A 27,573-nucleotide genomic window follows, 5' to 3' on the forward strand; every position below is an offset into this window, starting at 1 on the left:
CCCTTCCACGCTTATGGTGGACAAAATGATTCAGAAAAGGGGGGTGGTGATGGACAGAGTGCCTGAATTAAGCAGACCACTCTTACCCAGTCCAAAGATCAGGGCTTGATCCATCACCGTTTTTTAGCTCACTGCACCATCCCAGCTCAGAACTTGGCTATATGCAAATTAGTCTGTTCCTGTCCCAGTGCATGATGGGAACAGGGCAAACCAAACTACCAAGCCAATTCTTGTACTGGGAAGGAAACAAGCTCCCGGGGACCGGTTTCTGGCATTTCAGCCTCGTCGGCCCGGCTTGCTTGAATCCTGATGGTGCAATGAGCAAGGGACTCACATCTGAGTATACCCTTCCACGCTTATGGTGGACAAAATGATTCAGAAAAGGGGGTGGTGATGGACAGAGTGCCTGAATTAAGCAGACCACTCTTACCCAGTCCAAAGATCAGGGCTTGATCCATCACCGTTTTTTAGCTCACGGCACCATCCCAGCTCAGAACTTGGCTATATGCAAATTAGTCTGTTCCTGTCCCAGTGCATGATGGGAACAGGGCAAACCAAACTACCAAGCCAATTCTTGTACTGGGAAGGAAACAAGCTACCGGGGACCGGTTTCTGGCATTTCAGCCTCGTCGGCCCGGCTTGCTTGAATCCTGATGGTGCAATGAGCAAGGGACTCACATCTGAGTATACCCTTCCACGCTTATGGTGGACAAAATGATTCAGAAAAGGGGGTGGTGATGGACAGAGTGCCTGAATTAAGCAGACCACTCTTACCCAGTCCAAAGATCAGGGCTTGATCCATCACCGTTTTTTAGCTCACTGCACCATCCCAGCTCAGAACTTGGCTATATGCAAATTAGTCTGTTCCTGTCCCAGTGCATGATGGGAACAGGGCAAACCAAACTACCAAGCCAATTCTTGTACTGGGAAGGAAACAAGCTACCGGGGACTGGTTTCTGGCATTTCAGCCTCGTCGGCCCGGCTTGCTTGAATCCTGATGGTGCAATGAGCAAGGGACTCACATCTGAGTATACCCTTCCACGCTTATGGTGGACAAAATGATTCAGAAAAGGGGGTGGTGATGGACAGAGTGCCTGAATTAAGCAGACCACTCTTACCCAGTCCAAAGATCAGGGCTTGATCCATCACCGTTTTTTAGCTCACTGCACCATCCCAGCTCAGAACTTGGCTATATGCAAATTAGTCTGTTCCTGTCCCAGTGCATGATGGGAACAGGGCAAACCAAACTACCAAGCCAATTCTTGTACTGGGAAGGAAACAAGCTACCGGGGACCGGTTTCTGGCATTTCAGCCTCGTCGGCCCGGCTTGCTTGAATCCTGATGGTGCAATGAGCAAGGGACTCACATCACCACCCCCTTTTTGTAATTATTTTGGCCACCATGAGTGTGGAAGGGTATGCTCAGACATGAGTCCCTTGCTCATTGCACCATCAGGATTCAAGCAAGCCGGGCCGAAGACGGCTGTAATGCCAGAAACCGGTCCCCGGAAGCTTGTTTCCTTTCTAGTGAAAAATTGGCTTGGTAGTTTGGTCTGCCCTGTTCCCATGATGCACTGGGCCAGGGACTAATTTGCATATAGCCAGGTTCTGAACTGGGATGGTGCAGTGAGCTAAAAAACGGTGATGGATCAAGCCCTGATCTGTTGACTGGGTAGGAGTGTTCTGATTAACTCAGATACTCTGTCCATCACCACCCCCTTTTTGTAATTAAGCTGGTTACAGAGAGGCATCTTAACCCGCTCAACCTCTCCTGTATTTTTGTATTTTCAGACCACGGATGTTTTTGTTTGTCCCTATTATGCGGTTATTCAGAAAAATAGATCCATGTGCTGTGTCCGATGAAATGTCACTTAGAATTCCCTGCTTCACGTCATAGAACAGGCTTCCTCCTTTGTGATGCTATATTATTTGAATTTGGCCTAAAGTGTGCTAGGGCTTGTGGTGTGGACTGTGTAATATAAATTTGACATATTTGGAAAGGCCCAAGGACTTTTGACATTAACAGCGCCAAAAGCTCTTTGTTTGCCGGGACCCATTGGCTTTGATAGTGCTTGATTAAGTTTGTTTCAGAATTTGCAGTGGTCACCTGGACCACTGCAACTCCTAAACAAACTTCTGTTTACATTCACAAAGAGAGTGGTCCCAGGGAGACCTTTTGCTTTTTGCAAATGCTTTATCACCCCTACTCCGCAGTCCAAAATTTTTCACAATTTTGCAACCAGATTTCAGCTGCTAAACAGTGATGCATATAATAATGATTCGCTATTTTTACGGGACAAGCCCCTTTGAAGTACCAAATTAGTATGGGGTCACACCCCATTTTAGGTTTTGGTTAAAAGTTTACTGATTTCTAAAATAGGATTAGTACTTTAAAAACAAAAAGCGGTTTGTGGGTCAGAATCTCAGGGTGTTTGGGACCATAAAATGGTCTGTACTTCTGTCCTGTCTTTCTTGTTTCTGAAACATTTTACATTGCACAACACGTTCAGGCTTTTTAGCTAAACATATTTCGATCAGAAGCATCCCCATTTAATATGGAAAGGTCTCGCATTGTAAATCATTTTCTATGTAAACTGTTTGCTTGCTCTCTGGTGAAGAGTGGATAATGTTATCATTTTGCATATGCTATTAAAGTATACCACTTTTACTTATTGTTACACACATATTTTCAATCCGTGTAGGTGTCAAGAAATAAAAGCAGAAGAGAGGAGTATGATATTTGTGACAAAATGCCCGTGTGATGAATGTATTCCATTAATAAAAGGTGCAGGGATCAAGCAGATCTACTCGGGTGATGTAGATGTTGGCAAAAAGAAGGCAGATATTTCCTATATGAAGTATGGTGAACTTAAAGGTGTTGGAAAATACACAGTGAGTATGTAAACTTGTACTTACTAACTGACTTGTCAAAATTGTGATTTTGATTCCTGTGTCTTGCTTCATCAGGATATATGTAGACAACCACAGAAAAGGCACTTTCAAATGTTGACATAGCAACATAGGTCCCCTTGTATGAACGCACTGCATTGGCTCCCCGTCCAGCAGAGAATTGAGTTTAAAGCACTCTGCTTGGTGCATAAAGCACGGTACGGGGTGGCTCAGAGGACTGTCAGAACAGGTTCAGGCTCTACACACCCTCGCGAGAATTACGCTCGGCCAATTATGGCCTGATTTGTGTTCCTAGGTACGGACGAGTCAGATGGGGGGGCGTCTATTTTCTTGTTGCGCGGCCCAAATGTGGAACAATCTACCGGTGGCCCTGGAACTGCAGCCGAACCTCTCATCGTTCAGGAAAATCTTAAAATCCCGGCAGTTTAATGCTGGGTAGTGGTTAGTCTATCCCCCTGCCTTGCCTCACTCACACATCTCCGCGCCAAGACGCCTCGGCATTCGAGTGCTTTATAAGCATTTCTATAACATAACATAACATAACATATGCAACCCCTGCATTGCGTATTAAGGCAGGCTTTGTGCACACAAAAACTCCAAATTGATGCACATCAAGCATTGGCAAAGCCAACAAGTCTGAGTTTAATGCTGGAGTGGACAGAGAAGGCAATAGTTGTAAAGGAGTCCCTCATGCAGTTCAACACCAGCACTAAAGCAGAAGGTTACACCCAACCAGCCAATAGCTTTGAGTGAGTAATTAATACTCCCCTGGGATGAGCCAAGTTGTGATTGACAAAATCTTAAAGCTGTGGCTAAAAGAGGCTGGTTGAAGGGGGCGAACTCAAAGCTATGTGTATTGTTAACAATTGGTTTGTTTGACAACAGCGCTCTCAAAACTCTGATGTAGAAATTACATCGCAATTTGTATATTTATGTGGGAATCGCATTATTAAAATTCCAAATTCTAACAAGTCAGACCAGAGAGCACAACTGAAGAAAGATTTGCTTCAGATTGCCAGTCTGTCAAAGGCAGGGCAGTTATAGGAAGAAAAAGCCTGAGATTAAAAAATTTAACTACACTTAACCTAAAAGGTTTATATTTATTTGAAGTTGATAAAACGTTGTAAAACATTAAAAAAAATTGAGTTTCATTTAGGATTTATATGAAAAAGAATAAAAAAGAGCAGGTGCCGAAGTTCTAGATTCGCCATCTCTTGAGCTGGAAATGAGAACTGTGGGGTTAACTTTCATTGAGCTGCATGCTGGGATTGCGCAAGTCTGCCTGTGGGCAGTCTTAAAATGACAGCACATTTTTCTCTGTGATAGGCTGCACGCCTGTGATAGCATTTTCATTGCATTTGTCCCTTTTAAAAGGGAAAAGAAGAAAAACAGTTTTGAGCACCTATTATACATTTTAGGTCTGGCCTAGAGACAGCTTTAGTATTTTTGAAAACCTGATGAAATTTAAAGTATCATAAATAGTACATACATATAAGAAAGGGGCTTTGGATCAGTCACCTTCTTTCATTGTTCTGTTCAACTGTCATTCAGATTTTGGTTCCACCCATCTCAGCATAAAGCAGAAGGCAGTAAGTCAGCCCTCTTCAGCCATTGGCTCTCTTGAGCTGAAAGTGATGCAATTTTTTCTGATCGCACCTGTACAGCTCCGATGTACAGCCACCTAAAAAGTGTGCGTCTGTGTTGTAGCTGCTGGAATAATAATTTAATGTGCTTGTGCTTTTTATTTCCATTCTTTATCATTTTTTTGTTGTTCTTTGTTTAAACAATGTTTTTAGATTACATTAATTAAAAGTATCATTTCTTTGCGCTGATAAAAATCATATTTTTCTGTGATGTGCATTCAAACTAAAAAGAGTTGCTATAACCTATTGTAAATTCACCTGAAAAGGGTTCCTATAACCTATTGTAAGTACACCTGTAAAAGGTTTCTATAACCTATTGTAACTACACCTGCCTGCTAGAAAACAACAATGCCGTTCTGTTAAAAGTATGGCGATGGTAAACTCGCAAAAAATGATCCCTGAGAAAACGGAGGTTTTAGAGGTCACTACAACCTCAAACCCTTGGAATGACCTGTTCTGGCCTGCAGAACTGGGGCTCTTCCCCGAATCGGCCGTGGCCGTAAAAAGCCTTGGTATCAAGATTGATGTCTTGCTATACATGTCACAGCAAGTGTCTGCGGTGGTTGGAACCACTGTGGTCCTAATGCGTCAGCTTCGTAAACTGTCTTCACTGTTCTCCTTCGGCTCCCTTAGACTGGCAGTTTCAGCCTTGATCCTGCCGCGTCTCGATTATGGTAACTCTCCATATCATGGTCTACCAAAAAAATCTTCTGGCCAGGCTTCAGGTGGTAATGAACGACGCGGCGAGATTAATCTTTAAAAAACCCAGACATACACAGGCCACGCCCTTATTGCAGAACCTACATTGGCTCCTGATTCTACAGAGAGCTAAATTTAAAAGTCTCTGTATTGTGCATAAGGCTGTTCATGGCCCAGCCCCTAGCTACATTAAGGATCGATTGGCTAATTATTGACTAAGTAGGTCTGATGCCTGCAACCTGGCCTGCCCCCGGTACAATCATTCGTCCTTGGGTGGGCGAGCCTTCTCGACCTTCGCCCCTCAGGTATAGTACTGCCTTCCCATTGAACTTCGTAAGGAAACAAATCTCCTCCGCTTTAGGAAGAGTTTTAAGAATGTACTGTTCTTAGAGGCATGGGGATCACTCTGAACAGCACACTTCGTTCTCACCCAGTACTGAACGTTCGCTGATAGCGCTTAGAGACCTCTGGGTGATAAAGTGCTTTATAAATTCACATTAACATAACAACATTTTTTAATTAAAAGTTATCATTGTAAGCCTTCAGCCATATTTAGGCAGCAACATGTTTTCTATTTCTTCTTTTTGCAGCATTTGTTTGCACTCAATTAAAGAAAAATCACACCTAATTGCCAAGGAAAACCCATTGACTTTGGCAATGCTTGTTAAATTTCTAACTGAACATTGGTGTTTTAACCCCTTCGACGCTCATGACGAGCTGGGCTCGTCATGAGGTAGCCTCCTCGCACGCTCATGACGAGCCCAGCTCGTCATGTAAAGTGCGCTTTCACAAAATCCAGCGTACGGGGGGGAATCATGCCGCACGCATGCGGTTAAATATTTTCCCCATACGTTTGATTTTAAACGATAATCAAGCAAATGCTGCCATTTCATACATTTTCTTTTTTTGTTTATTTGGAAAGTTTTCTTTTGCCCATTTTAAAGTGTTCTAATAGCTGGGCGAGACTCTTTAGTGTTTGTGAACCTACTGAAGATACCTTTTTGTAGGGAACTGGTGTTAAAAGGTTACCATGCAGATGCTGCACACAGGACTGTGATGTGATGCTAGTCGGCTACATGATCCGTGCTCTATAAAGATCAAAGAACTATTGACAAAAAACCCCTGTGAGAGTAGCTGCAAAGAGCATCTTACTGTTAACATGTTTGAGAAGTTACCACCACCAACATACCCCTCTTCGCAAGTTATGTTTAGCTGGGAGGTACAATACAAAATGCGCTGCGTTTGGTCATGTACGTGGATTTTCAGCTCCGTTTTAAACGACAAGTTATATTCACTTACACAATTATATTTAATCTGTCAAAGTATTTTCCTTGGCAAGCATATTTCAGTTTCCCCGATTTGTACTGCCTGTCACAGTGTAATTTCAGTACATAAAACATAGCATTACCGCCCTGAAATGCAGGCGAATGGCTTTTTTTGTTTTGCAAACCATTACAATAAACATTAAAAGTGCACAAGAAACTAAGTAAAACTGCTGCAGTCTAAAAGTGGGGTGCATATGTTTGCAAAAGAATGATACAGCACCAAACATAACACAAACTTAGAGCTGGAACTAAAGCACAGAGTGGCCTGCCCATCCCTGGCACTGAAGTTGACCGCTTTCTAGGCGGGGTGCACAGGTGCCGGGAGAGCACAGGGGCCACCCACATTGAAGAGAGCTATTTTCTGAAGTGAGATGGCCCATTGCCCAATGCTGCGAGGTGTGATGAGGGGACAAAAACGTGTGTATGTATGTATGTGTTTTTTTTAACGTGATGTCTATAGGCCAGACCTCAAAAAAATAAGTTAATTCATTTTTTGTACCTTGACATTTACTGTTTAAAAAGCAAAGTATCCGAGTTGGGTATTTGAAAATTAATGTGAATGTTCTCTTTAAACAGTGGCGGTTAAATCCATCGCTTCCCAGTGTTGGTCAGCAGAATGAGTTAAGAACCATAGAAAGTGAGTACCTAATGTAATGTAATGGACATGTGTGTTTCACATTGTTGCATGGAAGTAACAAGAAACAAAGTTCAATACTATTCACCCTTAGCTCTTGCACTGTAGAATGCTTTTGGAAGAAGCTGTGGTATTTTCTTTCATTTATATCAAATGTCACAAAACAGTCAAATTACACGATTCATAAGGTAACATCCCCTTCTGAGATATAGCTTGGTGCCCATGAATAAGATAAAAAGTTCTAATATGCATTGGCTAGGAATGACATTCATGCAAGTAATCATTGTTAAACAGAAATTAACCTGCACGTTTTCATTGTTAATGCTGCAGATTCTGGCCACTCATTCCACCAAAATCCCCATTCATCGGACAATTTTTGATCGTCAATGTGCACATGTTCACATGCGAAGGGGTTCCTTATGGAACACATGCCTTCCGCATCAACAGCATTGCCAAACACCACAAAGCAGAGCGAGCTCAGTAAACCGCCATATCTGGGACCCTATTTTTTTTCTGTGTATCGTACACATTACTTTGTTTACTAACTGCAACCAATTACACACGGAAAATATGACACTGCACATAGTTGTGTGCGAGGTGTGACAGCATCCCAGGGTTGTATATAGGCATGATATGGAAGTGTGTGATTTCTGGAAGGAGGTATGTAAAGGAATGTATTCACTGCGCAAAGAAGGATTAGTTACTTACCTGTAATCCTAGTTCTCTTCCAGGGGTATCCTCATCAAAGTCATAAGCACATGAATATTCCCGCCCATGTGCGGGACCCCGGAAAACATATATCATATATATGTAGCTCTACATATATGTATATATACATATATAAAAACACACTCACAATGCAGTCCTCTCTGTAAGAGCTGAACAATGCTGCAAAAGACTTCTTTGCACATAAACATTCCAATAAAAGCAGGGAGAAAGAAAAACCTTTGAAAACTGCTTTATTACACAGTAGAAAAGGTAATCCTGCAAGGAAAATGAAAGCATTGTCAGCACATAAGCTGCATTGTAGTGAAAACCATAGAGTAGAAAGCTGAACAGCTAACTCATATAGAAAGTAACAGAAAACTGGCACTGTGCCTTTAAGGCAGCCATGACCCCTAGCTCCCATCATGCCTCAGGGGTGACAGTTAGGTCAGTTGTTCTTTGCGGATAACCATTTCTTTAAAAATCATACATGTATTTCACATAACTACTTGCCCGGGGAGGCGGGAGGGTTGCTTATGACTTTGATGAGGATACCCCTGGAAGAGAACTAGGATTACAGGTAAGTAACTAATCCTTCTCTTCCAGGGGATCCTCATCAATAGTCATAAGCACATGAATAGAATAGCAAGCCAACCCCTCATCCGGCGGGCAAGTAGACTGGAAACTATGCAGACATCAGAAAACAACAAGCCTTTAGGCGAGCACAGATTCCGAGCCTTCAACACTTAAACAGATTCCGCAAGGAGGCCTGGCCCACTTGGGTATCTGCTCTGGAGTCTGAATCCAGACAGTAATGCCTGGTAAATGTGTGAACCGATTTCCAAGTTGCCGCTTTACAAATCTCGGCCATCGGTACATTATGCAAAAAAGCCACTGTTGCCGCTTTGCCCCTTGTTGAGTGAGCCTTAGGGGTAGCGAGCAAAGGTTTATTTGCCAATTGGTCAGATAACTTTATACACGAGACTATCCATCTAGCAATGCTCCGTTTGGAAGCACCAAAATACGCTCTGACTGAACCATAGTTTTCAAACAACTGGTCATATTTTCTCACAGATTTTGTGGCTTCTAAGTAAAATTTGAGAACCCTCTTTAGATCCAGCGAATGCAGAGCTCTCTCCGCTGGAGTTGTAGGGTTTGGAAAAAAGGAGGGTAAAGAGATTGACTGATTTACATGGAACTCCGACACCACTTTAGGTAAAAAAGAAGGGTGGGTTCGCATAACCACTCTATTATGGTGGAACACTGTATAGGGCTCTTTAGATGACAAAGCCTGAATTTCGCTAACTCTGCGTGCAGAGGTGATCGCCACCAGGAACACCACTTTCCAAGACAGGTGTTGCAGAGATGCTTTATGCATGGGCTCAAACGGATGGCCCATGAGCTTGGACAATACCAAATTCAGCTCCCAAGGTGGAGAGGGAGGTCTCACAGGAGGGTAAACCTTCTTTAGCCCCTGTAGGAAATCCTTAACCACCTGAAGCTGAAAAAATGAAGGTTGGTTAGGAGACTTACGATAAGCCGTAATGGCTGCCAAATGTACCTTTATAGAAGAGTACCTTAAACCCGACTTGGCCAAATAGAGTAAGTACGGTAGTATGACTTCCTCTTGACCAGTAGTCGGGCTCCAACCCTTTTGAACACACCACAGATAAAACCTCTTCCACTTCATGGAGTATGAGGTGCGTGTGGAAGGCCTCTTCGACTCCTTTAGAATGTCCATGCAGTCTGCAGGAAGATTAAGGTGTCCAGACTGCAGGACCGCAGGAACCATGCTGTCAGGCTGAGGGAGGGGAGGCTCGGATGGAAGATCTCCCCCCCCCCCCCGCCCATCTTGGAAAGAAGGTCGGGCCTGCATGGAAGTCTCCGATGCGGGCAAATTGATAATTGCAGGAAATCCGGGTACCACCACTGGCGAGGCCAATCCGGTGCTATTAGTATAATTTTCATCCTGGATCTCAGAAGCTTCGCCACCACCTTCGCAATGAGAGGGAGGGGTGGAAAGGCGTATGCAAACGTCCCTGACCAACTTATCAAAAGTACATTCCCCCTCGTTCCTGGTCGGAAGAACCTGGATGCGAAGGTGTGGTATTTTCTGTTGTCTTCATCTGCGAAGAGGTCGATGCTGGGATGACCCCACTGCTGGAAAATGTCATCTACTACTTCGTCGTTGCGCACCCAGTCCTCTTGCTCTTGGAAGTGTCGACTTAAGGAGTCTGCCTGAACATTCTGCTCTCCCGGCAGATGGACTGCCGTAATCAATAGGTTCCTGGCTAGCAGCCAGTGCCAAATCGCTTGGGCCTCGAGAGACAAAGGACGAGATTGTGTTCTACCTTGTTTGTTTAAATAGTACATGGTGGTTGTGTTGTCCGTTTGAACCAAAATTGAATCTGACTGAAGGGCAGGTTGAAAAGCCTTGAGGGTCAAGTGGACTGCCCGCAGTTTGAGCATGTTGATATGGTAAGTCTGCTTGTGGGGGTCCATCTCCCCTGAGTTTTAAGAGGGCCCAGAGGTGCCCCCCAGCCTTGAAGAGAGGCGTCTGTGATCAGGGATTGTACAGGCATAGGCTGATGAAATTGAACTCCCACCATGAGATTCTGAGGGTGTATCCACCAGAGGATGGACTTCCTCGCAATGGGGCATAGAAGAATCCGGTCGTTCCACTGACCTGAGGCCTGACTCCATTTGTCTTCCAGGTCCTGCTGAAGTGAAGTGGCCTCATCCTCAACCTGGCATTGGGTATGAGAAAAATGCAGGAGGCCATTGAACCCAGCAGGGAAGCCACCTGTCTCACCGATGGCCGCGGAGTTTGAAGAATCATGTTTCCTTTGATTTTCATTGATGATAGTCTTTCCGCCAAAGGAAACACTTTTCCTTGGACGCAGTCGATAGAGACCCCCAGATAGTGGATCGATTGTGTCGGTAGCGGACTGACTTGTCCAGATTGACATGAAGGCCCAAACGATGAAGAAGGCTCGGAACCATGTGAAGATGCTCCTGTACCAGACGAGGAGACGATTCTTTTAGTAGCCAATCGTCCAGGTATGGGTATACATGCAGGCCTTGACGATGTAAGTATTTTCCCGCTACTACCGCCATGCACTTTGTGAATACCCTTGGGGCTGATTTGAGGCCGAAGGGCAGGACCATGAACTGGTAATGACCTTTACCTACTGTGAAACGTAGGAACTTGTGATGCCGTGCCGTGATCGGGATGTGGAAGTATGCATCCTGAAGATCCTCCGAGCACATCCAATCTTCAGGTGAGGGAAAATTTTATCCGGAATTTTTCTTTTTTTGATGCATCTGTTTAGAAAACGCAGATCCAAGATGGGTCTGAATTTGCCTTGCTGGTCTTTCTTCCAGACCAGGAAGTATGTGGAATAGATGCCTTTTCCTCTTTGAAGTGAAACTTCTATTGCTTGTTTTTTAGGTCTCGCCTGTCAATGCGCATGCGCATTGAGCGGAGAGAGACTATAGGGGCTTAAACAGACTTTAACTAGACTGGCGATTTGATGCAGTGCATGTGCGCTTTTAGCTCAATGCGCAAGCGCAATGAGTTAAAATGCGCGTGCACAGCATCAAATCGCCAGTCTTCGCCATCTGTTCCCCCTCCCCAGCCGCCAGCACCTCCCCTCTCTCTCACGGCCGCCAGGCCGTGTTATTTTGCTCGCATTTCACACAGCCTTGCTCGCATTTCTCCTTCCCCTCCCCAGCCGCCAGCACCTCCCCTCTCTCTCACGGCCACCAGGCCGTGTTATTTTTTCAGCCTCCTCTTTTTTTTCAGCCCCTGTTGTGCCGCCCGACTTGTTTAGAAGGGTCGCCACTTCCTGACGCAAGAGGACCAAATGATGTTGTCTGGATTTTATCAGAGGACAGTCTTTTGGAGCTTTGCAAAAACGTAGTGCGTAGCCATTGACTAGTATATTGTGCACCCACTGATCTTTTGTTATTGTGCGCCACTCTTGAGCGTGTTATACTTCCTCCGACTGGAGTGCGTAATGGTGCTGGAGGAAGCATAGACTCATTGCTTCCCTCCTGCTTTGGGTGTGGAAGAGGATTGCTGCTGGCGTCCTCCTCTTCCTCTGGAAGATCGCTGGCCTTGATATTGGGATTTCCCCTGTTTATTATGGGACCATTGAGGGGTTTGAACCCTCTGTTGGCCCCCTTTGCGATTGTACGACTTGAAGCGTTTCTTGAATTCTTTCTTTTTTGCAAGGCTGACCGCTTTCAAAGTGTCCTACTCCGCCTTCATCCTGCCCATCTCCTCGTCTGCAAGGGCACTAAACAGAGAGGTACCGGAGAAGGGTAAGTTTAAAACGCGTTGCTGAGCATCTGGTTTCAACGCGGTGAGTTGCAACCAAGAGGAACGGCGTGCGCAAAGCCATGTGCATAAGAATGCGCCACCAGGGAGACACCATCAGCTGCTGCGCTTATTACTTGGTTAGAAACCAAAGACCCCTCTTGGATAATTTCCGCTAAGTCCTGTTGGTCTTCCTTCGGGAGTTTTGCCTTGAAACGATCCAAAGAGTCCCACAGGGTTCTGTCATAACGCCCTAACAGGGCTGAAGCATTGGAAACCTGTAGCGAGGATGCAGCCGAACCACAGGCTTTCCTTCCCCAAGAGTCCATGACTTTAGTGTCCTTGTCTGGTGGGACAGATGAAGATGCCAGCAAATGTGTCTTTTTCGCTGCTGGATTATCACTGAGTCAGGGGGAGGATCAGATCTTAAAAACAGAGGATCCGAAGCCGCCGGCTTATATTTCTTTAAGATCCTTGCGGGAGCTGCTTTTGCTGATGCTGGGACCAGAAAAACATCCATCACCGGTTCGATGACTCCCGGTACCAAGGGGAGTAACGGTCTCGACATCGATCGTTGGTGCAGCGTTTCAAAGATACTAGACGTTGTCGTCTTGAGTTGTGGCCATCGTAACGCCCAACTTCTGCGCACCTCTGGATAACACATCATGGAAAGTGTTCACGTCATCAATGGGTGACACTCTGCTGGGAGGACTATCCGTGAGGGTTGGATAGTAATCCCTCTTAGACGATTGCGTTGTCGTTGACGACCATGATGGTGCACGCTGCCTTCTATGATGGCTATTTGCAGGTCTTCGGTCTGGAGACCTGCCCTTGTGCTCCCTGGGGCGAGTGGTAGGCGATTTGTCTGCTTCTTGCAGCAAGCGCTGTAAAGGAGACCTATGTACAGGGCTTAAATATTCAGCCTCCCTTCTTCCTCCGCACGCTGCTGCCAAATGCCATACATGTAGTGGTTGCATCCATCTGGGAGAGAGGTGAACCGAAGGGGTCTCCTGTCTCCTATGAGGGCTTCTAGAAGGAGAGACTGCAGGACCTCCAGATTGCACAGATGCACTGCGAGAAGAGACAATTGTCTGTGGGGGACTTCGGATGGAATGCGAAGAGGCCCCACGTGATCTTGAACGCGACCGCCGTCGCGGAGAGGGATGAGACGTCTGTCTTGACGTGGATCTGCTCTGCGTCACCAATATGGGGGTGACTCTGGTTCTCGAGCGTCTCCTCGACGTCGATCTTTAACGCCTCGACGTCGTATGACGTGATGTCGAATGGCTAGAGTCTCTAGATCTTGCTCTATGCGAAGAGCATGCCTGCTGCCTCCCCGATGCTCTGTCTGACGGAGAAAACCTTCTCGACGTCGAACGATCCCTCGACGTCGACACCCTTGGCCTTGACGTCGACTTCTGCCTCATCGGGGATCTGGACCTCGACGTCGAACGTCGTTTTGACGCCGACGGAGGAGATGGTACTTGTCTAGACGTCGAACGCCTTTCGGACGACGTCGACGGAGACGTATGCCTCGACGCCGGTCGCTGATGATCCTGCGACGGCGGAGCCTGACTCGACGTCGGCAATCGCCTTGTTGACGTCGACGGAGTTCCATGCTTCGACGCCGACCGCCGGTGACTAAGCGACGACGGAGCCTGACTCGACGTCCACAATCGCCTGGTTGACGTCGACGGAGTTCCATGCTTCGATGTCGAACACATGTGACTAGGCGTCGACGGAGCCTGTCTCGATGTCGAATGCCGCTTCGACATCTCGCTCGACATTGTGCGAGCCCGCACCAGCGGAGATCGCTGCCTCGACGCCGATCGTCGCCTGGTTGACGACGGCGGAGGTCTCGACGTACCTGTGAACCTCGACCGGTCTTCCCTCGACGGCAAGCCCGCCGCCGATGGTCCTTTTGTCGCCGTTTTCATAGCTGAAGAAGGGTTTTGAAGCGCCGAGCCCGACGCTGATCTTCTCTTCTTCTTCCTCAGCGGTGACCTGCCTCTAGAGGATGATCTTCTTCTCTCTACAAGGTCATAGAGGCAAATCCTCTCTCTGTCCTTTAAAGTTCTTTTGGACAGAAGTTGACAATGCTGGCAGGTGCGAGGATCGTGATCTGAAGGCAAACATAGAATACAGACTGAATGGGAGTCTTTTTTTGCCTTCTTTTTGCCACAGGAGGGGCAAGCATCAAAAAGGGAAGGCATTTCTGACTGGAAAATAATGCCAAACCCCTTCAAAAATAGTTGAAAAACACTTCAACACTGGAAAAATGTCGAAGTAAAGAGGTTTAACCTCAAAAAGTGAAACAATTTTTGACTAAAAGTCAGAAAAAGAAGAGCTGTAGAGACCAGGGTCCTGTCAGAAGGAGCCGGAAAGAACAATTGACCTAACTGTCACCCCTGAGGCATGATGGGAGCTAGGGGTCATGGCAGCCTTAAAGGCACAGTGCCAGTTTTCTGTTACTTTCTATATGAATTAGCTGTTCAGCTTTCTACTCTATGGTTTTCACTACAATGCAGCCTATGTGCTGACAATGCTTTCATTTTCCTTGCAGGATTACCTTTTCTACTGTGTAATAAAGCAGTTTTCAAAGGTTTTTCTTTCTCCCTGCTTTTATTGGAATGTTTATGTGCAAAGAAGTCTTTTGCAGCATTGTCAGCTCTTACAGAGAGGACTGCATTGTGAGTGTGCTTTTATATATGTATATATACATATATGTAGAGCTACATATATATGATATATATTTTCCGGGGTCCCGCACATGGGCGGGAATATTCATGTGCTTATGACTATTGATGAGGATCCCCTGGAAGAGAATGGGATATTCTTTGCGCAGTGAATACATTCAGTCATTTACGTACCTCCTTCCAGAAGTCACACATTTCCATACCATGCCTATATACAACCCTGGGATGCTGTCACACCTCGCACACAACTCTGTGCAGTGTCATATTTGCCGTGTGTAATTGGTGGCATATAACTTTGTAATTCCTTAAACTGTAGTCTGAACATATTTGTGGGAACATCTGAGGTAAGTGGATTTGTTCCTAGCCTACATTTTATACCAACGCGCCTTGCTTCTGTGTGCACATTTTGTAGGGTAGTGTGTTACGTTGCCCTCCATAGATTAGTGACTTTCTTCATGCCATTATCCACCTATTGGGTACTGTGTAGCTGATTATCGTCTGATGTCTCAGAGCTGCGCATTACAAAGTCATTTATTTTAGTTATTTATTTGCAACGTTTTATATAGCGCTGGCCAGACCCGGAGGTATCAGAGCACTTTACATGAGGATCAGCGAGTTACAGGTTACATAATTACATCAATTACAGGAGCCAAGTATAGACATAGGAGAAAACATGAGGTCATTCAAATGCCTGACTTCTGTATAATAGTGCGTGTGTATATTTGACTTTGAACCCAAACTAGTCATTCTGACTCTTCGTGCGAGAGCTTTTGCATGTGTATACTATTTTGCCTCCCTCTATCCAGATAACTGTTTTCTGAGGCTCACCTCTCCCACATCAACCATCTCATCTGGTTTCTTGGTTTGAACATCCAGACATATTGAAAGTATTGATTTAATAATACTGTTTTATACTGGGAACCTTAAGTATTCCATTCTCCAATGCCTCTGTAAGACTTCCTGGCCTAGCTTTGCTGCCCTTGCAAAAGTCTGTACCATCTTGTCCAAATCATCAAAAACACTGTAACTGATATAGAATGGAGGTATTTGTAAGACTTTCAGAACTCCAGCAGTATTACCTTTTTATAATCCCCTGCATACTTCAGAGGGAGCTTTGTTCACAAATCCTGGCCTATCTGCGACTTCTCACTTGTCCTATATTCAAATTTCATGATTGGAATATTTGCTTTATTTATTGTGATAATTAAACGGAGGTACATGAAACTACCTGCTGCTCATAAAAGTGAAGTCTCAACTTCCATAATCCTGATGTTACTGACAGTTAGTTAAAGCTAATATTTTGATCAATTAATTTTGATCCTCATCGCAACATTGTCTATATCCAATCTGTGGGATAAACAATATTGAGAAAAATATCATCTGCCTATAATGCAATTAAACTATCATAGCCATCTCCATGCCCTCGCCCTTCTGCTTTGACCACACACTCCCAGTTTAATCGCCTGACTACCATAGGTGGGTTTTATGATTAAAGCATAGGTTACATGGCACATAACCGTCTGAAGCATCTATGCAATTGAAAGCTACCATCTAAACGTAGGTTTTGAAATTTTGCATCAAGGGAGTTACCTTATCTACTTAATTTTATGCATCAACCATATTTGTACCCCAGGAAAATAGTGGCTGTGTTTGGGGGAGACCCGCGACTGTGCCGAGATGGGGTCACTGTCTGTAATTCTTTTTAAATGCTCTGGGATTGCCCAGTGGTATTAGCTTACTGGGGACAAATTGTTATTCAGTTACGAGTCGGGCAGGCCTCAGTACAGTACTTTGGAGGTGTCATGAAAAACAAAAGACAATGCAAAACATAGGGGAGGGGAGGTAAGGTGTCGCGGAAGCCAGTGTGGCCTTCGGTTCCTTACTTTTGCAGGTAAGGTGAGGAGTCTGTTACTTATGGTTGGGCAGGGGAAGGTAATGCGTAGGTTCCTTACTGCTGCGGGGGAGGTGATGCTGCAATGGCAAGTGCGGTACAAAAGGGGGTGGTGATGGACGGAGCATCTGAGCCAATCAAACACTCACACCCAGTCAAAAGATCTGGGTTTAATCCATCACCGTTCTTTAGCCCACTCTGCCACCCCAGTTCAGAGATGGCTATATGCAAATCAGTCTGACCCTGTGCCTCATGGGAACAGTCCAGCCCGAACTGCCAAGCCATGCCTTCCCTTGACCGGAAACAAGCTTCCGAGGACCGGTTTCTGGCATTACAGCTGTCTTCAGCCCGGCTTGATTGAATCCAGTGGCAAAGTGAGCAAGGGACTCACGTCTGAGCATACCCTGCCACACTTATGGCGACAAAGCGGTACAAAAGGGGGTGGTGATGGACGGAGCATCTGAACCAATCAAAACACTCACACCCAGTCATCAGATGTGGGTTTAATCCATCACCGTTCTTTAGCCCACTCTGCCACCTAAGTTCAGACATGGCCATATGCAAATCAGTCTGACCCTGTGCCTCATGGGAACAGTCCAGCCCGAACTGCCAAGCCATGCCTTCCCCGGACCGGAAACAAGCTTCCGAGGACCGGTTTCTGGCATTACAGCCGTCTTCAGCCCGGTTTGCTTGAATCCAGTGGCAAAGTGAGCAAGGGACTCACGTCTGAGCATACCCTGCCACACTTATGGCGACAAAGCGGTACAAAAGGGGTTGGTGATGGACGGAGCATCTGAACCAATCAAACACTCACACCCAGTCATCAGATCTGGGTTTAATCCATCACCGTTCTTTAGCCCACTCTGCCACCCCAGTTCAGACATGGCCATATGCAAATCAGTCTGACCCTGTGCCTCATGGGAAAAGTCCAGCCCGAACTGCCAAGCCACGCCTTCCCTGGACCGGATTCAATCTTCCTAGGACCGGTTTCTGGCATTACAGCCGTCTTCAGCCAGGCTTGCTTGAATCCAGTGGCAAATGTGAGTCCAGAGACACCAAACTCCAATTTTCTGTCAGCTTCCAACTGGCAGATACACATGTAAGATGTTACACAACAGCTCCAATGCTAACCTATCGGAGGGATGGGCCTTGCTGTGGTGAAAAACGAAATTAGCAGTATTTTACTACAAGGACATGTAAAACACAACAGTACATGTCCTACCTTTTTAAATAAACTGCACGCTGCCCATGGAGCTACCCTGGGCCTACCTTAGGGGTGCCTTACATGTAATAAAAGGGAAGGTTTGGGCCTTGGCAAGTGGGTGCACTTGCCAGGTCGCAATGGCAGTTTAAAACTGGACATCCAGACACTGCAGTGGCAGGTCTGAAACATGTTTACTAGTAGGCCTCCATCACTAAGTGTGACACCCACATGAGTATCCCTGCAGAATTTGATTTACAGGCCATTGGCACACATGATGCACTGCACTAGGGACTTACTGGTAAATCAAATATGCCAATCATGGAGAAGCCAATACCATTATAATTTAGGGGGCGAGCACATGTACTTTAGCACTGGTTAGCGGTGGTAAAGTGTCCAGAGTCCTAAAGCCAACAAAACGAAGGTCAGAAAAATCGATCAAGAAGGTAAAAGGTTTGGGGATAACTTTGCAAAAAGGGCCAAGTCCAACAAGGATGAGATGGGTTCTTTAGTTGAGGCCAGCCTTTTGTCTCTTTGCAGATCACAGTCAGTGTGACTGTTGATGAGCTAGGTTTAGAAAGCTCACACCTCTTTGGGCCTCTGTTGTGGTTACTCCAGGCTGTAGACTATCCTGCTGTGAGGAGCATCAGTGTTTGCTTCAGGGAAGGTCACGGAACCGAAACCGCCTTGGTGATGGCAGTGGAAGAACTAAGAAAAACTCCAGATGAGGGTAAGAAGGCCGCCTTGATCCTATTAGATCTATCGGCGGCCTTCGAGACGGTCAATCACCAAATTCTGATCAAAACATTAGCAGAACTGGGGTTTCATGCTAGTGCCATTAAGTTATTGACTTCCTTCTTAAATAATAGAACATTCACGGTAGAAATGGACGGCAAAACCTCCAAATCCTTCAAGCTGCCTTGCGGGGTGCCTCAGGGCTCATCTCTGAGTCCCACACTTTTTAACATTTATGTGGCCCCGTTGGCAGAAATCATCAGACAATATGGTTTTGCTGCAATATCATATGCTGATGACACACAGGTGGGATCAGACAATGTCGAGGAGACGGCAGATCGTTTTAACAAATGCATGCTGCAGATTAATTCCTGGATGCAGAAGAACTGTCTTAAATTAAACAGCCAGAAGACTGAGGTTCTGCTACTAGGCAACCATACTCCCATCTGGTCCCCAAAGTGGTGGCCGGAGGATTTGGGTGACTGCCCAGTACCAGTATCAAAGGTGAGAAATCTGAGGGTCATATTTGACCAAAGACTAACCTTTGAAGGGCATATTAACACATTTACCTCCACCTTCTGGGGGATCCTCAAAATCATCAGGAAGATTCGTCCATTTATTCCCATGGATGCGTTAAAAACTGTGGTTACAGCATTAGCCATATAGAGGCTGGACTACGGAAATGCTTTGTTTACAGGGCTCCAGACGCAGCTCTTGCTCAGACTCCAGCGAATGCAAAACGCAGCAGCAAGGTTGATACTGGACATTCCTAAATACGAACCAATATCTTACCGTCTGAAGGATCTCCATTGGTGGCCGGTGGGCAAGAGAATTATATTTAAGTCGCAATGTCTTGCATTCAAGGCATTACAGGGGAAAGGACCCCTTTTTCTCAGAACACATATCAGGAAATACTTACCTTCTAGAAATCTACGATCAGCACAGGCTCAACTATTGGTAGTTCCCAGGTACAGACAGTTACGCTGAGGGGGTGGGGGGGGGGCTTTGTCGTTGGCACGGCTAAGGTATGGAACTCCCTTCCCCTTGAGATTAAAAACAGCAACTCTCTGATGATGTTCAGAAAACAGCTGAAAACCTGGCTGTTTAAAAATTAACTAGGCATTCAGAATAGGATATAGTTGGTACTCTAGTCTGCAGACTATTTCAGCGCCAAGACGCCTTTGGGCATTCGCTGCGCTTTATAAAATGTAAAATCAAATCAAATCAAAGGCTATGTCTGGAGAACAACATCACAAAATAAAATGAAGTGACGGAGTGTTAAAACCTTTCAAACACTCAGCCCCAGTCACAGATCTAGGTTTAATACATCTGTATTTTGCTTGCCACATCAAGCATATGGCTATGTCCAGACTGGGGTGTCATTGTGAGCAAAAGAACAATGGATTTAACTCAGATCCCTTGACTGGGAAGGAGTGGTTGAAAAGTTTCAGCACTCTGTCCATCATCTTGTTATGTTTGCTTTGTCTAAAGAACAGCCAGGAAGTGCAGATTAAATGAGAATCAACCCAAACCGGTTCTGAAAGTGCAGACTGAGAATCCACATCCCCTGTCTGCTTAATCAACACAGACCCTCTTTCAGTTTCATGCTGTCTTTAACCAAAGAAGATAGTGCTCCATAGATTACTCTGAGAACTACTGCACAACCAGAGCTGGTGTATGCTCGGCAGTTTGCTTTTCAGAGATGAGGGGACGTCACCTGGAGCCTGCACTTGATGGAAGAATCGTAGTCTCTGGTCTGCCTTGAAGGTAACATGCTGCTAACTAAGGGAAGCAGCCTACCAACTGTTGTGTGATTGACCTGCAGTACCAGAACAGCCTGGTCTCTGCTGGCCGAAGGAAGATTAAGTAGAGCAATCTGTGTGCCCTAAAACATGTGGCCAGAACTCTATATGTGAAAGTGGTTCCAAGAGGAACCACTCCTGTCTGAGATTAAGTTAAGCATTCCACCAATCACTTTTTGTGTTTTTCAGTGCGACTCTCAATGTACGACGGGTATGCCCAGATGTGGGTCAGATGCTTGCGGTGCCATAGGACTCAAGCTACACATGACTGAGGAGGCCCAGATAGGGTGAAACCGGTCATGGGTTGCTTGTGCTCCAATTCAGAGTGACCATGACCTGGCAGTTCAGGCTGGACTGTTCCTATTGGAGCTGCAACTAATCCATAATACATGCCCAAAGGATTCTCGGATCCCAAGGAGAGACTTATTTAGACCTGCCCAAAGGGGCAGACACCAGGGAAGAGTGGCGTTGAGGCAGAATACAAGGCAAATAACCCAAGTGCCTATACAAGAATTATGACTGTTTTATATGTTGTGAAGTATTACATTTTAAGTGTGTAGATTAAAGTACGTTACTTTTACCAAGGTAAAGCACTGGGATAGACATTCAATTATTGTGCCGATGGACGATTGTTGAGTTCTAAGTTTATACACCCCTACACTACATCCCTGAGAAACCTGAGAATACTTCCCATTGCTACCAATGATAGTCAAGTGCTGAGGTAGTTGTTCTTGGTCCAGTTTGCAGAGTTCTAGTTGGACGGACTCAGGACCTCAAAGACAAACAACCCTAGCCTCATGGCTGAGGTCCAGTAGCTCCGGCCTGCCCAGTGGCTTCTCTCCGATTGGAGTCTGAAAGCAAGTTTGGCAAAATAAAAAAATTATATTGAAAAACATCAGCCTTGTCAAAGCCCATAAACAGGCAGCGGTTGTGAAGAACCATTTCATAAAGCCACTAGGCTTTGATTTATTGGTTCTTAAAACCTTCTTTAAAGAAGAGGAGTTGGCCTAACGGCTTGGGCGCTCGACCTTGGACCTGGGGAACTGGGTTCGAGTCTCGGTAATGACGCTAGACCTCCTGTGATTCTGGGCGAATCACTTAATCTCCCCGTGCCTAACAAAAATGAATGTGTGCCCTCATGAAGCGTAACTGGTGCTATGTAAAGCGCTCTGATACCCGGTTCGGTTTCGGGTCAAGTTTGCGCTATATAAAACTCTGCAAAAAAAAAAGATGTCTCTTTGAGCTTTGGGTCACTCTGCTTCACTATGAGGGTCAAATGCTAAAGGGGCTAGCTTGGTGATCAATTTTGAGTCCATTAAAAAGTCACCGTACGACACCAAAGGTGAAAAGCTCAAATTGAAACAATTGAAGCCCCATTACCCCTGACTTCCTTGGGTATTCAAAATTAGTTCCTGCAACTGTCCTTTTACTTTAGTACTGTTACGGAGTTTTTAATTAATTTATTTTTTGGGATGCATATAGAGTAATACTGGCAAGGACGATACCTATGAAGTTCACATATTCAGGCATATTGAAGCTATGTTTTGTGCAATGCCGTTGTTGAATAGTGGGGAAGCTATTTCTTGTCTGATCTGTCCCATGATTTTAATTTATCTTGGAAAGTCTACCTTCGGTCTTGGTTTAGGATAATCTTGCTATGACTAGCTTAATTGATTATTCATAGCACTAACAGGGTAGGCAGAATTTCAATATTCATATTGTTGTGGGAAAAAATGTATAGTTTCCCGGCCACATTTGTGGATGTATTTAGAAGTTACTGGAAGTCTTCAGTGGGTACATCCTTGATGCAGGGTGTTCATATGTGGTCAGCCTTGTAGTGATAGTTTGGTAGAGCATAGTGACCTTTTTTAGATTTCATGGTTACATTGAAATGTGGCCTGTGAGGGTAGTTTCTTTGGACTGGAGCTGTAGAAGACTAAGGTGTTGACTGTTCCATTAGATTTGGGTTGGATTTGTAGGCAAGTAAGTTCTATTCAGCTCCACGAGAAATTTTCAGTGATATATGACGTTTGAATTCGAATTTTTAAATTAGGGGTTAACACTTCTTTGGCAAGTGTAGTTTTCTTTGTGGGATTAGCTATTATCTGGAAAGTGACCAATGGTACACGTCTTTTTGTGAGGGAAGTGGTAAATGTTGCAGGTAGTGTCGAATCGATGACCGTGATTTGCATGTTTTTTTCTTAAATTGATACACCTTCTAGAAGAAGGTGTTAAACCAGATTGAGAAGGTCCTAGCCAGTGGTTAATTTGTATAAAAAAAAAAGTAATAAGTTCTGAGGTTCTCGTCAGGAGGCAGTTTGCACCAGCCCATTTCTCCTGTTAACGCTGCCTAAAATAGAACCAACCACTAACCATAAAAGTGGGGAGAGGATGTGGTTTAATGGTCTAAGCTGCCGACTGCAGAGCTAGGAACCAGGTTGGAGTCTCGGCATCGGCTCAACATCCTCCAATTCTGCGCAAATCTCTCAATCTCCCCATGCGTACCATAAATGAATGTGTCCTTAGCTGGTGCTCATGAAAAGCGCTGGTGTTGATGATTAAGTGCCGGTGCAGAGCACCGGAAACCACCGGCTCAAATTAAGCACTGGTCCTAGCTACTCAGTGCTTGATAACCATGACACTTTAATACTGAACATGCACATGTCGGTGATTGGAGGTATGACTAAATTGGAAAGGACTTTAAGACGTGCTACTTGTGTCTATAGTAAAAATAGGTTTTTGATGGAAACCAGTAGAATCGTCCCATAGAAAATGAAACATCCAAGCCATGGACCTTCTGAAACCTTTGGTTAGTGTATAAATAAAAAAAAAAATAGTCAAATGTGGCAACTCCTAACTAATTTTATATAGATGAAGAATCAAGAGGTTGGCGAACACTGAGACTGTATTGATGTGATTATTCTTACCAGTAGTTGCAGTTGAATAAAAGACTGCCTTTATTACTCATCTGGATGCCATGACTTTGGCTTTGTAACAAGGTGCTTATAACAGCAAATCTAATGATCTCCTGAACTGAGCAGGAGGGGGGGTGGCGGAGCCGGTCAATATTTATCCGACTAGTTTAATTCACTCATTTATCCTATGATCGAGGAGTTCCTATTTGGTTTCCCACCAAAACAGCGTAACACGTTATTTATTTTCCCATCAAAGTCTTCATCATTGTTTGATTTTGTTGCAAGCATATTTGGGATCATTTATAGCTTGTAAGTGAGTGACAGCATTTATATAGAGCTCACTAAGGACCAAAACGTATCTGGGTGCCTGTGCAATAATGTATGGTGAAAAGTCATTTATAAATTTTAGGTTGTGTTTTTAGTGCTCTATTTTCCAAGAGGTGGGTTGGTAAGATTCAGACATTTACTACTCCCTCTACATTGTTTCATAGATACTTGTCCAAACTGCTATTGTTCTACAATGTAGTTTTGGATTGCCATGTGTCCTACCCTCTTTCTTTGTCAGTTTTTGTTTTCCTACATTTGTTTTCTTTAGTAGTCAGACACAGCATTCACCTAATATTAAGAGGGCTGTTCAGTTCTTTGACAAACCTGGGGATATGAATGCACATGCCAGCGTTTGGTTGTTTTAACCTCTGATTTAACAAGCATTGAAAATGCAATAGGTCTCGCAATAGAAGAGTTTGTCCTTTTTCGTTTTGCAAATGGATGAGTGGCGTTGCGTGGATGAGTGGCGTTGCGTGGATGAGTGGCGTTGCGTGGATGAGTGGCGTTGCGTGGATGAGTGGCGTTGCGTGGATGAGTGGCGTGTGTGAGTGGCGTTGCGTGTGTGAGTGGCGTTGCGTGTGTGAGTGCCGTTGCGTGTGTGAGTGGCGTTGCGTGTGTGAGTGGCGTTGCGTGTGAGTAGCGTTGCGTGTGTGAGTGGCGTTGCGTCCATGAGTGGCGTTGCCTGGATGAGTGGCGTTGCGTGTATGAGTGGCGTTGCGTGGATGAGTGGCGTGTGTGAGTGGCGTTGCGTGTGTGAGTGGCGTTGCGTGTGTGAGTGGCGTTGCGTGTGTGAGTGGCCACAGCTTGAAGTCTTTGAAGTCTCCGCATGCTGGCAAATGGTGATGAGGCAGAGAGTCTTTGATTCAGAGTTGTACTTCTGGATTGCTTTACTTAGGGAGGAGCCAGACAAGCATGAGGGCCTTTGAAAGTCGGTAGTATAGACGGTATGTGAATGGCGACTTTGGGTGATGTTATCATACATGGTTCATGGCCCTGCACTGCAGAGCCGGAAACGCTTTATTATTTACTGTGAACGAGAACTGAAGGTGAGGGTGCTAGGCAAAATGCAAATCTGGCGGGCGAGACAGTGCAGTGGCCCGAAGATGGGGGGTTGGGTAGTGTGGGGTAAACAAGAGCCACCCAGCAGCACGTGAGCGGGAGGCACCACTTGTAGGGGGTGGATGTGAAGAGGACTTGTCCCTGTGCACGCGAAAGTGAAAGCAGCGGCCGCATCAAAAGTGTGCAAATTTAAAATACAAACTGCAACGAAGTAGAGCATCAAAAAGAACCCGCTGTAGACTTACTGCAATTTGAGAGATGCTGTCGCATGAAGGGACAAACTGAGTGTGTTACTGCAGTAGAAAGTGAAGAAAGGCAAACCAAGATGAAAAAAAAGTTAAAACAAGAATAAAACCAAAATAGACAAGACGGAGGGAAGGCAGAGAAGGGGAGGGGGAGGAGAAATGCGACACGGCGGGCAGGGGAGGGGGCGGGGCGGGGAGAGGGTGTGAAAGCAGCAGGGGCCTGGAGTGCGGCTGAGGGAACTGAAGAAATGCGACACGGCAGGCAGGGGAGGGGGCGGAGCGGGGGTGTGGGAGGAGTGCGCCTGAGGGAAAATACATGCAAGGCAGGCGGCTGGGGGCATGTGCATGCGCTTTTAAGCTCAATGCGCATGCGCATTGAGCTTGAATTTCACGGGCACTGCAAGGAATCGCCACGATTCCTTGCAAGTTGGTTAAAGACTGTTTAAGCCCCCATAGTCTCGCAAGCTCGATGCGCATGCGCATCGACAGGCGAGACCTAAAAAGCAATGATCTCTCTAAATAAGCTATTACCAGATGGGATGTTTCAAGCATCTAATGTTGATAACTGAATGCTAACAGGTCTATTCTTTGTGGGTGATAGATGCTTCCATGAGGAAGAAAGCTACAGGAACGTCTCACATAGAACATGAATCCATAGTAAATGTCTCCAAGGCTATCGTTTGGAGATTTGAACACACTTTCTTTCAGGATCTGTTATCGTAATTCTTGGTAATTGATTAAAAATAACATGGGCTAAATGAATATTAATTGGATTCCAGTGGTTTTCCAGAATTGGTATCTTCCAAGACTGACAATGAATCCTCACTGCCCCTCACCCATTCAGAGGTATGAAACTGTTTCCCCAACACTTCAGAAAAGTGGAATCTAAGATTGCAACAAATTGTAAGCATCTTGTTAAGGAGTAAACTATTGAGCATTAATGACCCTGAGATACAACAAACTTGTTTCAAACATTATTTCAACCTATCCATGAATTTAACGCTAGAAAGAGAATATTGCCCAAAGAAATGTATTCTTTAGTCTCTGCATCACTTTTGCGTGTGCCAAATTTACGGGCCCTCATTCCCAATTACTATTAACTGATTGCAATTTGGAAGTGTGCATTTAATTGAATATTAAAATATTAATACTAATTTGTCCTTATTTAGATGGCGGGGAAGAGACGAAATCCGAAGATGGGCATCATCCTCACCAATTCAAGAAAATATGTCTTGAAAACACTTGAGAGACATGCAGAAAGACCCATAATTTACCATTTTATTTGCACTTTAGACAGGTTGTTTGCTTATTTGAATGGTGTCCCTTTTAATTTAATTTATTTTATCATTTAAAACTATAAAGTAAAATAATGTGTAAATATATATTTCTATTTTACTTATTCATTCGATGTGATTTATTTTTTTATGTATCATGTTTTCCCCTTTTACAATATTCTTGTCCATTAATAATCATACTTTGCAATTAGTAATTGTCTTCTACGAATTGTCCACCAAAACATAGTGTGGTACTCTGGGCAACTCAAAAATATTTTATATGTGACAACAAGTTTAAGGCCTCAGATCCCGGTAAATGAGTATCCAGCTCTCCATTGGTCTTTTTATATTGAGTACATACATACAGACATAGAAGGTCAGAAGGAAGATGCAACATCCTGCCTCATTCAAGGAGCATCCCTGACGATTAGGCTACTTTCTGAACTTCGGGAAATTCCAGATATAGAAAACCTCACCCGAGCTGTACCCCACTCTACTCCAGCTCAAAGAACATCTCAAAGAACATCTTGAATTGCAAGAAAGGTATCTCACCCAAACATGGTATTAAGTACAAAAAGCCAGGATAGAGCATCCAACAAGACAAATATAGGTGGAACAGACAATCAAACTAATCTAAAAAAGATGAGAATCTCGATGAAAAGAACAGAACTAAAAAACAAAAGGTGAATCACGCAACAAACGGGGGAACACAACAAACGCATCACCTCAGACCATGAGAGAATTTAAAGAGCTTCAAACAAGAATGAACACCATGTCGCAAGACATACTAAGCTCTCTGCAAGAGATGGAAAAACTACATGAAATTACAGAAAACACCCACAAAAAAGTAGAGCACATCATAGAACTAATATATAACTCCCAAAGAAAAAGTAATGAGACGGCGATGCCATTAACAAACAGGCATAATCGACCAGACAGGAAACTTAAAGACTTAACGGAAGAAGAAACCATATCCTTACTCCGGGAATATGAGATGTCGGAACGCAGTAGAGGGGAAGAAATCAGAACAGTCCAGATCAATGCCAATTGAGCGACCAGACAGAATGATAGTAAACCCAACCATAATAACTTACAACAAGTCCAGGTAATCTCAGAACTGCAAATTCTGACCCCAAACAAGGCTGGAAAATCGTTGAAATGCCTTCTGATCAACTGTAGGTCCGCAGCTAAA

General features: G+C 44.8%; 1 protein-coding gene across 1 annotated transcript in view; it reads left to right on the top strand.

Moving 5' to 3' along the window:
- CDADC1 (cytidine and dCMP deaminase domain containing 1) overlaps nt 1–26,510 on the top strand; it is a 221,347-nt gene extending 194,837 nt beyond the window's left edge. Inside the window, 3 exon segments of the mRNA XM_078657341.1 lie at nt 2,702–2,891; nt 7,153–7,213; nt 26,277–26,510. Coding sequence (XP_078513467.1) covers nt 2,702–2,891; nt 7,153–7,213; nt 26,277–26,353 — 328 coding nt within the window. The 3' untranslated portion in view covers nt 26,354–26,510.
- The last annotated feature ends 1,063 nt before the right edge of the window (nt 26,511–27,573 follow it).

The sequence above is a fragment of the Lissotriton helveticus genome, chromosome 8, assembly GCF_964261635.1.
Source record: "Lissotriton helveticus chromosome 8, aLisHel1.1, whole genome shotgun sequence".
NCBI lineage: Eukaryota > Metazoa > Chordata > Amphibia > Caudata > Salamandridae > Lissotriton > Lissotriton helveticus.